General features: G+C 36.2%; 1 protein-coding gene across 1 annotated transcript in view; it reads left to right on the top strand.

The window, feature by feature from the left end:
* Positions 1–5,083: 5,083 nt before the first annotated feature.
* LOC306867555 (tetraspanin-7-like) overlaps positions 5,084–13,774 on the top strand; it is a 34,820-nt gene continuing 26,129 nt past the window's right edge. Inside the window, exon 1 of the mRNA XM_079413286.1 lies at positions 5,084–5,225. Coding sequence (XP_079269412.1) covers positions 5,145–5,225 — 81 coding nt within the window. The 5' untranslated portion in view covers positions 5,084–5,144. The remainder of the gene's footprint in view (positions 5,226–13,774) is intronic.

The following is a 13,774-nucleotide window of genomic DNA, read 5'->3' as shown; positions in this document are numbered from 1 at the left end:
TGACGAGATATAAACTCAGAATTGTGAGACATAAACTCACAATTCTGAGAAAAAAAAAACAATTGTCAGATATCAACTCACAATTGCCAGTTTATAGGCTAACTCAGGGATGGGCAACTTCGGTCCTGGAGGGCCACTATCCTGCAGAGTTTAGCTCCAACCCTAATCAAACACACCTGCCTGTAGCTTTCTACTGATCTTGAAGACCTTAATTAGCTGGTTCAGGTGTGTTTGATTAGGGTTGGAGCTAAACTCTGCAGGATAGTGGCCCTCCAGGACCGAAGTTGCCCATCCCTGGGCTAACTCACAACTGCAAGATATAAAGTCACAAATTTTGAGAGGAAAAGTCAAAATTTTGATATAGCCTATAGACATAGCCCATAGGACTTTTGCTAAATTTGCCGGTATGAGAAGATGAAACATTAGGCATCCCAGTAAATTACAGGTGCTGTGTTCTGTGTGAACGCTGAACGAGATTACCGTTCTGAGCACATTTAAGTTTGGAACGTGGCCAGTCATAAGATGACACAGATGACACATTCACTCAGGGCTGTTTATAGAAGTTAAAGTCCCCATGAAATCAAAATGGAATTTTTTTGGCTTTTGGTATGACTATGTGAGGTTTAAGATTATCTATAAACTAGTGTGCTCCTAAACAATGACAAAGTTCACTTTGACAAGATATAAGCATTCAAAACTTAATCTCTCAGTTCCTCCAATATGGATCAGCAATTTTGATGACATCACACTGCACTTCAGCTTCTCATCAAACTTTCTGTCCAATCAAATGCTTTCTAGAACCCGAAGCGTCCTGCCCCCCTACACTAGTATAAATTAGACGCTGAAGCTGTGGCTCAAATTTTCCGTACGGTGAATGGCACGTAGTTTATGAAAACATAAACAAAAACACTGACCGCGTTTACCCCTCTATGTTTACATACACAAGACTACCGTTTAGGGGTTATTTCCGGTTAATAATGGGACAGAATTTACTGGTATTTTGAAACTGGTGTAAATTGTGCTTTACCGGTAAAAATTTGGAACGTCGTTGCCTGTGTGAACAGCACATTTTTGTATTTTCCGGTAAAGCCGTTCCGGTAATTTTACAGCAATTTTTACAGCATTTTGTTCCATGATGGAAATGGCCCAGGCTTCCATACCATAGATATACGTATATACATATCTATGTTCCATACACCTTGCAGATCTGTTCAAACTGGTGACTCAATACAGTGGGTCACTCACGCAAATTTGCTGCAAAGACCAACAGAAATCTGCTTGGTTTAAAAGTGACTTCTGTGTTAGCACTGCTTCGTATAATGGACGTTGTGACCATGCCTTAAAATGCTGTAAATATTTTCATCTATAGACTTATTTTTCATATTCAGTGGCATCAAACACCCGCGGCAGCTGTGATTTTACGCCCTGATCATGAGTGCTGTGGGTTCGTTCACTGTGTAGGTTCATTTAAGGTGTTAATAGTGAGGTCACGTCACATAGTGAGTGAGTGTGAACCACCTCACGTCCTCTTCACACGTGGCTTGAGCACGAGGTGACAGCAGCTGTGTTGTGGTTGTGCTCGCCTCCATCGGCCTGCTGTAATTGCTGAGAGTTGAATCTCACTCCACTGGCTCCTCGATGGGTTGCAAATTTGGAGTGCCAAATATAGCACGACTGCGTGCTAAAACTGGAGCCGAACTGTGAACTTATTTCACACTAGGCTGAAGGATCACATGAGGTTTCTACTGAGAGAAAGAGAGGATGGGACCTTGACTTAGAAGTAATAATCTTGTTTAGCCTAAATAAACCATTATTTTATGTGTAAATTCTAATTTTTCTAATCTGAAACTTTTTTTATTATTGGTGCCCATAATAATCAGTACTTTAATATTTTAATTAAATCTATCTATCTATCTATCTATCTATCTATCTATCTATCTATCTATCTATCTATCTATCTATCTATCTATCTATCTATCTATCTATCTATCTATCTATCTATCTATCTATCTATCTATCTATCTATCTGTATGGGCATGGTAAATATGATCAAAGAAGGCTGTAGAAATAATTCTGCATGGTTAATCCTTTTGATCTATTATTTAAAAATTCACAAAAATCAAACCGTTCATTGGATAATAAGACTTTAAAATGGGGGGAAATATCATTATGAAATAAATGTTTTTCTCAAACACACATTGGTCACAATTAACGGCACCCTTTTATTCAATACTTTTTGAAACCTCCGTTTGCCAGTTTAACAGCTCTAAAGTTTCTCCTATAATGCCTGATGAGGTTAGAGAACACCTGACAAGAGATCAGAGACCATTCCTTCATCCAGAATCACTCCAGACCCTTTAGATTCCCAGCTCCATGTTGGTACTTCTTCTTTTCAGTTCACCTCACTCATTTTCTACAGAGTTCAGGTCAGAGGACTGGAATGGCCAGCAGAAGCTTAGTTTTGTGCTCAGTGACCCATTTTTGTGTTGTTTTTGAGGTTTGTGTTTGGATTATTGTCCGGTTGGAAGATCCAAACATGGCCCATTATAAGATTTCTAACAGAGTCAGTTACTTGTAAAAAAATGTTATCTGTTAATATTTGATAGAATCCATGATGCCATGTGTCTAAACAAGATGTCCAGGACCTTCAGCAGAAATATAGGCCCACAACATCACAAATACAGCAGTATATTTCATTGTACACATGGGTTTTTATCCCTGTGTTCATCAAACTCATCTTGAGTGTTTGCTGCTAAAAAGTCGTGCCAGTCGTGTCTGATAACTGAATATGCTGGAGTTTGTTTTTGGATGAGCTAGGAGAATTTTTTCTTGAAACCCTCCCAAACAACATGTGGTGATGTAGGGGCTGTTTGACAATTTTTTTTAAGGTTATTCTCCAGCTGTGGTGCTTGGAGAGTCTTTAGCCACTCAAACTCTCCTCCTCACCGTGCATTAGGACGATATAGACACACGTCCTCTTTCAGGCAGTTTCGTAACATTTTCTGTTGATTGAAGATTCTTAATCATTGCCCTGATGGGGGAAATGGTCATTTTCACTGCTCTAGTGCTTTTCTTATAGCCACTTCACTAATTTGTGAAGCTCAATTATCTTTTACTGCACATCGGAAATATATTCTTTGGTTTTTCTCATTGTGATGGATGATTAAGGGGATTTGGGCTTTGTTTTCCCTCCTATTTATATTTCTGTGAAACAGGAAGCCATGGCTTTGTAATTTCATGTTCATAATCACCTTGGAGTGCTCAAAATTGTAAATATGAATGGGAATATACTTCAGAGATATTTTACTCATAAGAATTTCTAGGGTGCCAATAATTGTGTCCAACGTGTATTTGAGAAAAACATTTATTTCATCATGATATTTTAAATTCTTATTATCCAATGAAAGGTTAGATTTTTGTGATTTTTTAAAATAAAAGATCAAAAGGATTAACAATGCCGATTTATTTTTACAGCCTTCTTTGATCATATTTACCAAGGGTGCCAACAATTCTGACCACATGTATGTATATATATATATATATATATATATATTAGTGCTGTCAAACAATTAATCTAAATTAAATTAAGTTTTTGTTCACATAATATGTGTGTGTGTACTGTGTATATTTATTATGTATGTATATGTCACGGTGCACACACGAGGGAGGAACCAGGAACACGCAGACGAGGATATAAACTCAAAGAACAGACTTTACTTAAGACATCAGGACATGGCAGGACAAGGCAAGGCAGACACGGACATCACACACCGGGGTTAACGAGTAGACCAGACAAATTGTAACTCAACAGACAGGACTAATATACACAGGTAAATCATAGCTAATGAGACAAACAAGGCTGGACAAGAATTAAACTAATGATATGACAGGAAACAAACCAAATAAGGAAACACAAGGGGCAGGAACACACGACACACACGACAGTTCCCTGACAGTATAAATACACACACATACAGCATAATTTTGAAAATATTTACATGTATATATTTATATTCATAAAATTGATATATAAATATATTTAATATATAAACGTAGCATTTTTCTTAAATATATACATGCATGTGTGTGCATTTATATATACTTAATAAATATACACATTACATACACATACAATGCAATAAAAGGTTAATTTTGAATGCGATTAATCGTTTGACAGCACTTACATATATCTATAAATATATATATACATATATATGTATATATAATTTTATATTTTTAGATATATGTAAGTGCTGTCAAACGATGAATCATGATTAATATATATATAAAATTAAATGCCCTAAAGCTTTAAAATGTGTCAAACATAAACTGTGTCATAAATTTTTGTTACTTAAATGTGATATCATTTTTGTGATATAATAAATGTTTACAACTTATCGTCAGACAACTAATATAGAAGAAAACACAGCTTTATTAGTTTTCAATAAAACTTTTGTATTTAATTTTCAATTAATTTTATGTAAAGTCAAGCAAGAACAGACAGAAAAATATGAAAAAAATAAATAAATAATGAATCAACTCAATAAACACTTCTGATTTCTGAAACCAAGGTTTTACATTATGAGAGTTTTATTAGTTTTGAATAAGCTTATACAATGTATGTAGTCATTTGTAAGTCAAGCAAGGACGGAAATAATGAAAAAAATGTCAATTAAATTAAACAACTGCTAATTATTTAGTGTAAAAAAGTTACTTTTAATTTGACTTATATCAAAGGTTAACTATAATTAGCAAAAATTGACATTTTATATCCTATAACAATGCTTGCAAACAAACAAAAAAAACAATAAATGGCAGATTCAATTACATTTTATATTATAATATTTTTTTTTTACAGTTTTAGTTTTTTTCATCACTCTTTCACTGACGCAAAGACACCTGCCTCACCTTTAGCGCAACTGTCGTCACTGTCATGTGACGTCCAGCAGAGGGCGTCGCATCTCGAGGGCGGGGATTGAACGTTCCCCTCTCTTCCTCTGATTGGGCAGCAGGGTGTCTGACGGATAGGGGCGGGTCCTTCGCGGGGTATCTCGCCCTCTGATTGGCCAGGCGCGTCTAGAGTGACTGGAGCGCAGCGGCGGAGGCGCAGCGGAGAATCACAGCAGCACAAACCCACTGCGCTCATGGCATCAAGGAGAATGGAGACCAAACCAGTCATAACCTGCCTCAAAACGCTCCTCATCGTCTATTCCTTCGTGTTCTGGGTGAGTGACCCTCATTCATTAGCTTTTTTGAGCGTGTCATGTTTCCGCGGCATGTTATGAAGCATTTAAATTGATTTGTTATCATAATAAGGCGTTTGTTGCAATATTGCGCCACTAGAAAACAAGTGCATCTCCATCATGGCAGGGCTGGACCCATCTGAGGCCATTAGAGACACGAATATATCAATGATTCTGATCAAGGATATATGATAAACAATGTGCGTTTCAATGCAAATGATGAAAAACATAAAAAACGATGGTTTTTGAGACGCAAAATGAGATGTTCACGATGAGGTTGGTCATTATTAATAATTAATTAATATTAATGCTTAATTAAAGACATTTGCAAAACATTATTCCTGATGAATTTAATTTTAATGTCCAAAAATGAGCATATACACAACATTCTAAATTGTTAATTGAATATTAATGTTCAAATATGAGCATATCTTGGACATTATTAATGATAATTTTAACATTAATGCCCAAATATGGACATGTGCTGAAAATGATGCATCATAAATTGAAAGTTAATGTCCACACATGGACATTTGCTGAATATGATCACACAGACATTTAAATTATAAATTGTATATGAATGTACCAATATGGTCAGCTTCTAGAAATGTTTATTAGGGTTGCAGTGACCTTCATCTCTGTCATATGAAGCAAACCTCTGAGTCCTCATCTTTAGTAATGAATGTGATGTTTCTGTCTGTTTAAAGTCATTTGGATAGTAACAGTTGACTGTGACATGATGGCACCGCCCCGGTACCGCTGTAGTGTCTGTGTGTAATGACTGATCCAACTATTATTTGGTTTGATTTTTTTAATATTATAGGCTAAGTATTAATAGTAACACTTTATAATATAACTTTAAGTATAAGAACATTAGGTAACCTTTCTCGTTTCTGCCCAAAAACCACCCATTTAGACAGGAAGAAATGGTCTGACTGACATGTGACGTGAAGTTTTTCTTGTCAATTAAGGGAGTTGCATTAATGCCATGCAACTATCAAAAACCAGCTTTCAAAGATTTGATGCTACTAACCTGGCAAACTTTGGCAAATCCGATGCACAGACTAAGGCTGGGACTAGCTACTTTGATTTATAGGCTATATTTGCTTACGTACATTTTTGCATGTATGTTTAATCTGTTCAACGTTATGTAATGTTTGTTAATGACTAGCTAATGTAAGATATACTAAAGTGCTTTTGCAGTAGTTTTGTAGGCAAAGAAAGGCAGTAGCCTGATTAAGTTATTTGTTAAGAATTAGATAAATATTCCATTTTATCATTAATTATTCAGAAGAAATGGGGAAAAAAGGGCCAAATGTGCCAAGTAATTGAGTACATGTTCTATTTGATGTGATTACTAAGTGATGAATTACTGGACAATCGACACGATTCATTAAAATCATCTGTAAGCCAGTTTGACCTCAGATATCAATTTAAAATCTCATGTGATTTTAACTACAATGCAACCAAATATTCAAGAAATTTGAATGTTTAGGAATTTAATAATTGATGATTAGCCTGTCTGAGGGATTTTTGCAGTGACTGATTATATTGCTTAGGTTTTTCTTGATTGAGTCATTTGCGATATTTTTAGGTTCATAGAAGTGTGCATAGATTGCATTATTTTTTGGGCTTCGAATGGCGACTCTCATCTAGTCAGACAATAATGATGCATAATGGAAAATTCCAGAAACAAACCTTGAAGCAAATTCGGCATATTGCACTCTGTGTGTATCTGATTGTTCGTGTTTTGAGCTGAAGACGTGTTTCTTCCAAGGAATCTGGGCTTCGGATCTCATGTAGGTCAACACTCTGGGTTTGTGTTAGTAGGTAAATGTCCCCATCACATTTCCTTCTGTGCTTACTGGAGCTTCAGTAATGCAGTGTGGCACATTCGCCACCAACCAGCAGCTGTTTAGCTCTCTGTCTGTCTGTCTGTAATCCCACTCGGCACAGTGATCCAGTGCCTGACCCAATTCTAGGCCATTTGGACCGTAACGCAGTGCATTTCTACTGTAGACCTCAGAGTAGACACCATATTTATTTAAAACAATACGTCAAGTTCTGCCTCTCATAGCCTCATTTTCATTCAGGTTAAAAATGATCTAAAACGTCTAAAATGGTTTAATCAAGAAGCAAACTAATAGGAGTGAATTTGAGAAACAATATCACAAGTAGTATTTTAGCGCAAACCCATATGTCTTGTTTACAAACAACTCACAACTCATTTAATCATTGTGTGCTAAAAGGAAAGGGAAGGGAAGTGGTGTGTGGCAAGTATGGTGACCCATACTCAGAATTTGTGCTCTGCATTTAACCCATCCAAGTGTACACACAGTAGTGAAAGTGAACATACACCCGGAGCAGTGGACAGCCAATGCTGCGGTGCCCGGGGAGCAGTTGGGGGTTCAGTGCCTTGATCAAGGGTCTCACCTCAGTCGTGGTATTGAGGGTGGAGAGAGTGTTGGTTATTCACTCCCCCCACCTACAATCCCTGCCGGACCTGAGACTCAAACCCACAACCTTCAGGTTACAAGTCCAACTCTCCATGACTGCCCCATTTAATTGCCCCATAAAATTGCGTATTTTTACGAAGTAGGCCTTTTACATTGAATACATTGTCATTTACATTGTATATGTTGAGGTCTGCCTCTCATAGCTTTGCTTTCATAAAATGAAATTAAATATGATCTAAAATGTATATTCTTACTAAAAGTTAAATCTTTAATCAAGAAAAAAACTCATAGGAAAGTAATTTAGCACTTTCGCTAGTAGCACTTAAGAGTGAACCATTATAAACTGAATTGAGTCATTCATAAATAAGACTATTGTACATTTCCTAGGAGGGATGCACGATATTGGATTTTTGACGATATCCGATATGCCGATGTTTTTCAACTAATTTTAGCCGATACTGATACCGATATATGTGTACCAAAATTTTTCAAAATAAGTTCTTTATATTGTCACATTATCCATTAAAATACCTGCAAAATTAAATATGACTTGTTGGAATCAGACAAAAAATGACTGAGCTACAGCCGTTTGAAGGCAATGGAGGCAGCAGATCTGATTTTGAGAAAAAATCGAGTTAAAGATTACAAAGCAAAATCACAAAGCAACGCTGCATATTTTCCTCCAATTATTTTCTTAATAATAATTACTATATTATTAATCACAATATAGCTATTTTTATTTTATCTTTGTTATTAAAAATAAGAACAAAGATGCAAATAAACAGTAGCCTAGTTTAATCAAGAGCAGCGAGTGATTCCGCCTTTTCTTTTAATGTATGGTTAACATTGAGACAGATCTATATTAAGACCTACTGTATTGCATGGATCAAATATAATGTTACACATCAGATTTTCCTCCAATTATTAACTAAACGTTCATGAAAGACATAACAGATTATGTGAATCTCGCTAAGACATATTTTGCATATATCGGCAAGACATATCGGCATAATATTTCATATCGGGCCGATGCCGATATTTACATTTAAAGTCATTTTCGGCCGATTCCGATATCAGTCCAATAATATCATGCATCCCTATTTCCTAGTAATAATGACAAAGATATGATCTAAAACATCTATTATGACTAAAGTTTGAACCGCCTGAACCATTTAATCAAGAATCAAGCTCTATTTATTTAGCATTTTCACAAGTAGTAGCTATTTCAGCGCAAATCCTTGTCTCTTATTTACAAAAGACTCACAAATCAGTTTACCTCCTAATTAAATGCAGTAAAATAACATTATTATGGATTTTTAAAGAGGCGAATCAGGTGCAGCCAAACTTGAAATCAAATTTTTTAAACAATTTTGCAAGTAGACTTTCAGCACAAACGCTTGTCTTATTTACAGTTGACTAACAATTGAGTTTATCTCTTGTGAAAATGTGCTTGCAGAGCAGCTAAACACAAATGTTACAAATGAGCTTTGAAACTCACGTTGTGTTGAAACAGCCAGCGAGCGAGTGAGCGAGGGCGTAATTGAAGCGAGATGTTAAGATAGAGGGCATGTGAGTGACAACTGAAAATGGAGTTGGTGTCGTTTCTCCATCCTCCCATCAGCTGTTCTGGAACTGTTGGGTTCATTCTGTTCGTCTGAACGCAGACAGACGGCGCGCCATGTGTCCTGCTGTCGACCCTCACAAACACATTCACACTCTCTGTTCTCCCAGAGGCAGATGGGAACAGACCAACAGGGCTGAGAAAAGACAGGCCGAACATGAGGCAGATGAGACTGGTGCCTGTTGCTTTCAATGAAATAACTAGTGCATTTCACACCCAGCCAGTTTAGATTGTATTTGACATGTTAACATGCTGCTATTTGTGGAGAAGATCTAACACCTTGAGTTAACCAGACACAACGCAACACGTTTCCAGGATTTCCAACCCTGTCCTCACTGGAAAGAAAAATGCTTTAAAGTAACACAGCTAAACATGTTTGATATTTATGTTATGTTCATGACATGTTGGAATTAACTTAATTGCTAGTTTCCAACTAGTAAAAACCAATTATGTCAAACTCATGATTGCAAGTTGCACATTGCAAGTTCACAAGTTAAAGGTAGCTTTGTCATGACAACTCTTAGAGGGATTGGCATGGGTAACGTACATGACAATGTTAATGTATTTGGTCTTGGTGGAAAAGATGTGCTAAGCTGCTGCTGCGGCAGAGCAAGTACCGAGACTTGCTACTGCCAGTGCATCCACAATGTGCTGCTGTGAGCATGTAAGAAATACTGCTGCTGCAAATATAACAGACATGAAATAACCCCCTATAGCATACATGAATCATGAATCTATACAGGTGGAGCTGGGGGAGGTGGAGGGCTTCTGAAGCGTGCTGCGAACTGCTACAACAAGCACTATTTGAATGTTGAGCAGCGAGCTCATTGGCTACCGATACAGGAGAGAACCAATCAGCTGTGCCATGTGATAATGATTTAGATTAGATTGAGTTAGACCTATCGGACTGTGCCATCTAGAGTTTCATGCCAGAACGGTGTATTTATTTGACGAACTCTACATATTCTGTTTGATATATTATTGTTTTTTACAGGTAATGTCATGTGTTTTCTTAGTGTATTTATTATGTGAAGTTGGAATTTGGACCAAAGTGATTTTTATTGTGGGCAGAATTTGCGATTTTAACAAAACAATTCAAAACAAGTGGCACAAATTGGTGTGTTGCTTGTCACTGTAAATTTAATTTTATGTAGATTTTAGGGGTGACCTGTAATAGTCGACGATTCGATGCTTCAATTGGAGGAGCCTGATTCGACTCACAATCGAATATTCGTGGGGTGTTATAATCATGCCATTTTTGCTATATGGGGGGTGCTGAAATGTCTGATTTCACATAGAACTACCGGTTTTCTCCCAATAAGTTAATATACAGCCTATTAAGATAATGCTTTAAATAAGAATCTGAAAAGGAAGCTTTAAATATTTTAACGTGCATGAATAAATCCAACCACCCCTATAGATTTAAGTTTCACATTACATAATCCGTGACCGACAGAGGAGCATCTTGGCGGCAGGAATTTAAATCTTAAATTCAAGACTCAAATTGACAGTCTTTCAAATTGAGTGAAAGACTGGATTTTTTTTCATGTTTCAAAACATTTCAGCCAGTTTATATATATATATATATATATATATATATATATATATATATATATATCTATATCGTGTGTGTATATATATATATATATATATATATATATATATATATATATATATATATATATATATATATATATATATATATATATATCGTGTGTATATATATATATATATATATATATATATCGTGTGTATATATATATATATATCGTGTATATATTATTTATCTAGTATAAAATGCATTTGGTTGAGTTGGGCTGCAGTAAAGCACTTCATTGTAATACTACGGCGATTCTCTTCAGCGTTCAGTGCGAGCAGGACAAACAACAATGCAGAATATTAATAACTATGACTGGGACTGTCATATAAATAACATTAAAATGAGAACACTATTATAATTAAACGCTGTGAATTTTTAGAGTTTAGTTGCCGTGTTTCTGCACGTTGTTGCGTGAAGAACACTTTCACAAACGGAGTTAATTCAGAGCCGCCCAGACATGTTCATGAATTCGGGGCATTTTGTGCAGATAGCCGATAAGTCGTGATATTAATTGAGATAAATTATGAGTTAAATCTCAATGATTAAAAACCTGCTATCAGATGCTTCATTCTACTGGTCATCTTCAGCGCGCGCAGCTCAAAACAGAAATGCAGAAAATGTCTGTCATATACATAACGTTATAATGAGAGCACTATTGTAATTACGTTTAATGCTATCTTTTAATCAAAACATAAAACATTATTTTTGTATCTGCGAGGCGTCCGATACACATTTTCCCTGTGTGTTAACATCAGTAATTATGACTGTCCAATGTCTGACCATTACTTGGTAATGTATTTTGCCCCGCCCCCAAACATATGATTCGACTATCAGTTGACTATCGGCAAGATTCGAAAATTCCGAATATTTTTTCACTATAAAGAACTTTTTCTCCATTTGAAAGGTTCCATGGATGTTAAAGGTGCCATAGAATGCATTGATACAATATTTTAAATTGTTCTCTGATATCTACATAAAAGGAATGTGGCTTAGTTAAGGGCAAAAATTCTCCAGAAATGGAAACAATAAGATTTCTCCCCAGAATGAAACGGTCTGTTATTGGCTTATTTGGAAGGGTCATGAACAATAATGTTGAGCTCTGCTCTGATTGGCTGTTTCACAGTGCAGCTAATTTCAGTAGCTCACAGGAAGGAAACATAGGGAAAATATATATTTCAATACTTTCTTGCGCAGTTATATTGTTGGGTAATTATCCTGTAAATAAAATGCGGGCATCAGGGAGTCGCTATTAATATGCTGGGCATTGAAACTGCTTTGGAATGCACGATTGCGTTTTACTTTCAGTTTCGAGATTCGCGATCGCACAAACTCTGTTTATACTATGCAGCGGCAGTACTTACCACACATTTTACAAGATGAGATGCTTGTCAGTGGTGCTCAGGATCTGTAAATCATTCGCCATCATCCTCAGGCATCTCTCCTTACTCTGTTTATGTGGTAAGGGAAATCTTATGTGTTGCAATGTAACAGGCTACCACTAGCAAGGAGCTAACCATGTCCTTTTAGTGGCTCGCGTTATTTGTTTTCCGTGCCTTTCTGAATACAGACACCAACCCATCCCTGCACTTCACATCCCCTGCACTGCCTGGAACATAACATTTATTTCCATGATCTGCCATTTTCGCTGTTGTTCTCGCTTGTTTCTTCACAATACCTGCAGAACTTCTGATGGCTCGGCTGGCATAGAACATGGGCAGGTTTATGCAAATGTTGGGGGCGTAACTATTAGTGATCCCGTCTGTTACGTCACAGTTGGTGTTATGTTCTGATTCGCCTATTTTTCCGTGGTCTTTTTTTATTCACGAGATTTACATAAGAAGGAGGAAACAATGGTGTTTGAGGCTCACTGCATGTCATTTCCATGTACAGAACTCCTATTATTCAATTATGCCAAGGTAAAGACAGTTTTCCATTCTATGGCACCTTTAAAGCTTTTTAATGAAATCATTGATGCCTTTAAAGAACCTTTATTTTTAAGAGTACATGAAGAAACTAACATCCATAGAAGCTTTCCATTGCACAAAAAAAGTTCTTTATAGTGGAAAAACGTTCTTCAGTTTATTTTGTTCTTCACTCTTAGAAAAACAATATTTTATGAACTGTTCATGGTACTTTGGGGAACAAAAAATGGTTCTTCTATTGAGTTGCTTGCTACAAAACCCCTCTTTTGAAACCCTATTCATAGTCAATACAGACAAAGAAATTATGCTTGTATACAAAATAGCCTATAAACCAGTACCCATTGAGAAAAGCTCATCTTTAATTGCACTTGAATTTGAAACAAAGTATTTGTGGCCTCCATTCCTAATGATAACTAGTTAGAATACAATAAAAGAATAAAAGAAAGTATTTTTTTTACATATAAGCCTAATTGAACAAAATAGTTTTCACCATTACATTTGAGAGTTTTCTGATCCCAGGTTTAAACACTGATGTTATCTAGAGATACAGAAGAAAACCTCAGGTGTCCACGTGTTCCCCATGAGAGAAATCTGGATCTCTAGAGCTTAAATTAGCGTCAGGATTGCAGTACATTCATTCGGTTCATATTTCAATGCAGTCGACATTATTAAAGCTTAGGATGTAAGGTAACACCTCATGCCACATTTCCCCTGTACACGTTTGATTGAGAAAAGACCGCGTGATGGTAAGAACGCCTTGTTTTTACCACAAAAAGTTCCCAAAGTATGCTAATAATTACTAATGAATATTTTTGAAGGTTACATAATTGGCAAGTTTTCTGCAATGAATGTTCTTTATTAAATCACGACATGTTGAATCTTGGGTTGCTTTTTATTGACGAGTCAATTTGATTGATTGATTGCGTGCTTAA

This window comes from Barbus barbus (genome assembly GCF_936440315.1).
Source record: "Barbus barbus genome assembly, chromosome: 49".
NCBI lineage: Eukaryota > Metazoa > Chordata > Actinopteri > Cypriniformes > Cyprinidae > Barbus > Barbus barbus.
The sequence above is the reverse complement of the archived record's forward strand: the minus strand, read 5'-3'. Positions and strand labels throughout refer to the sequence as shown.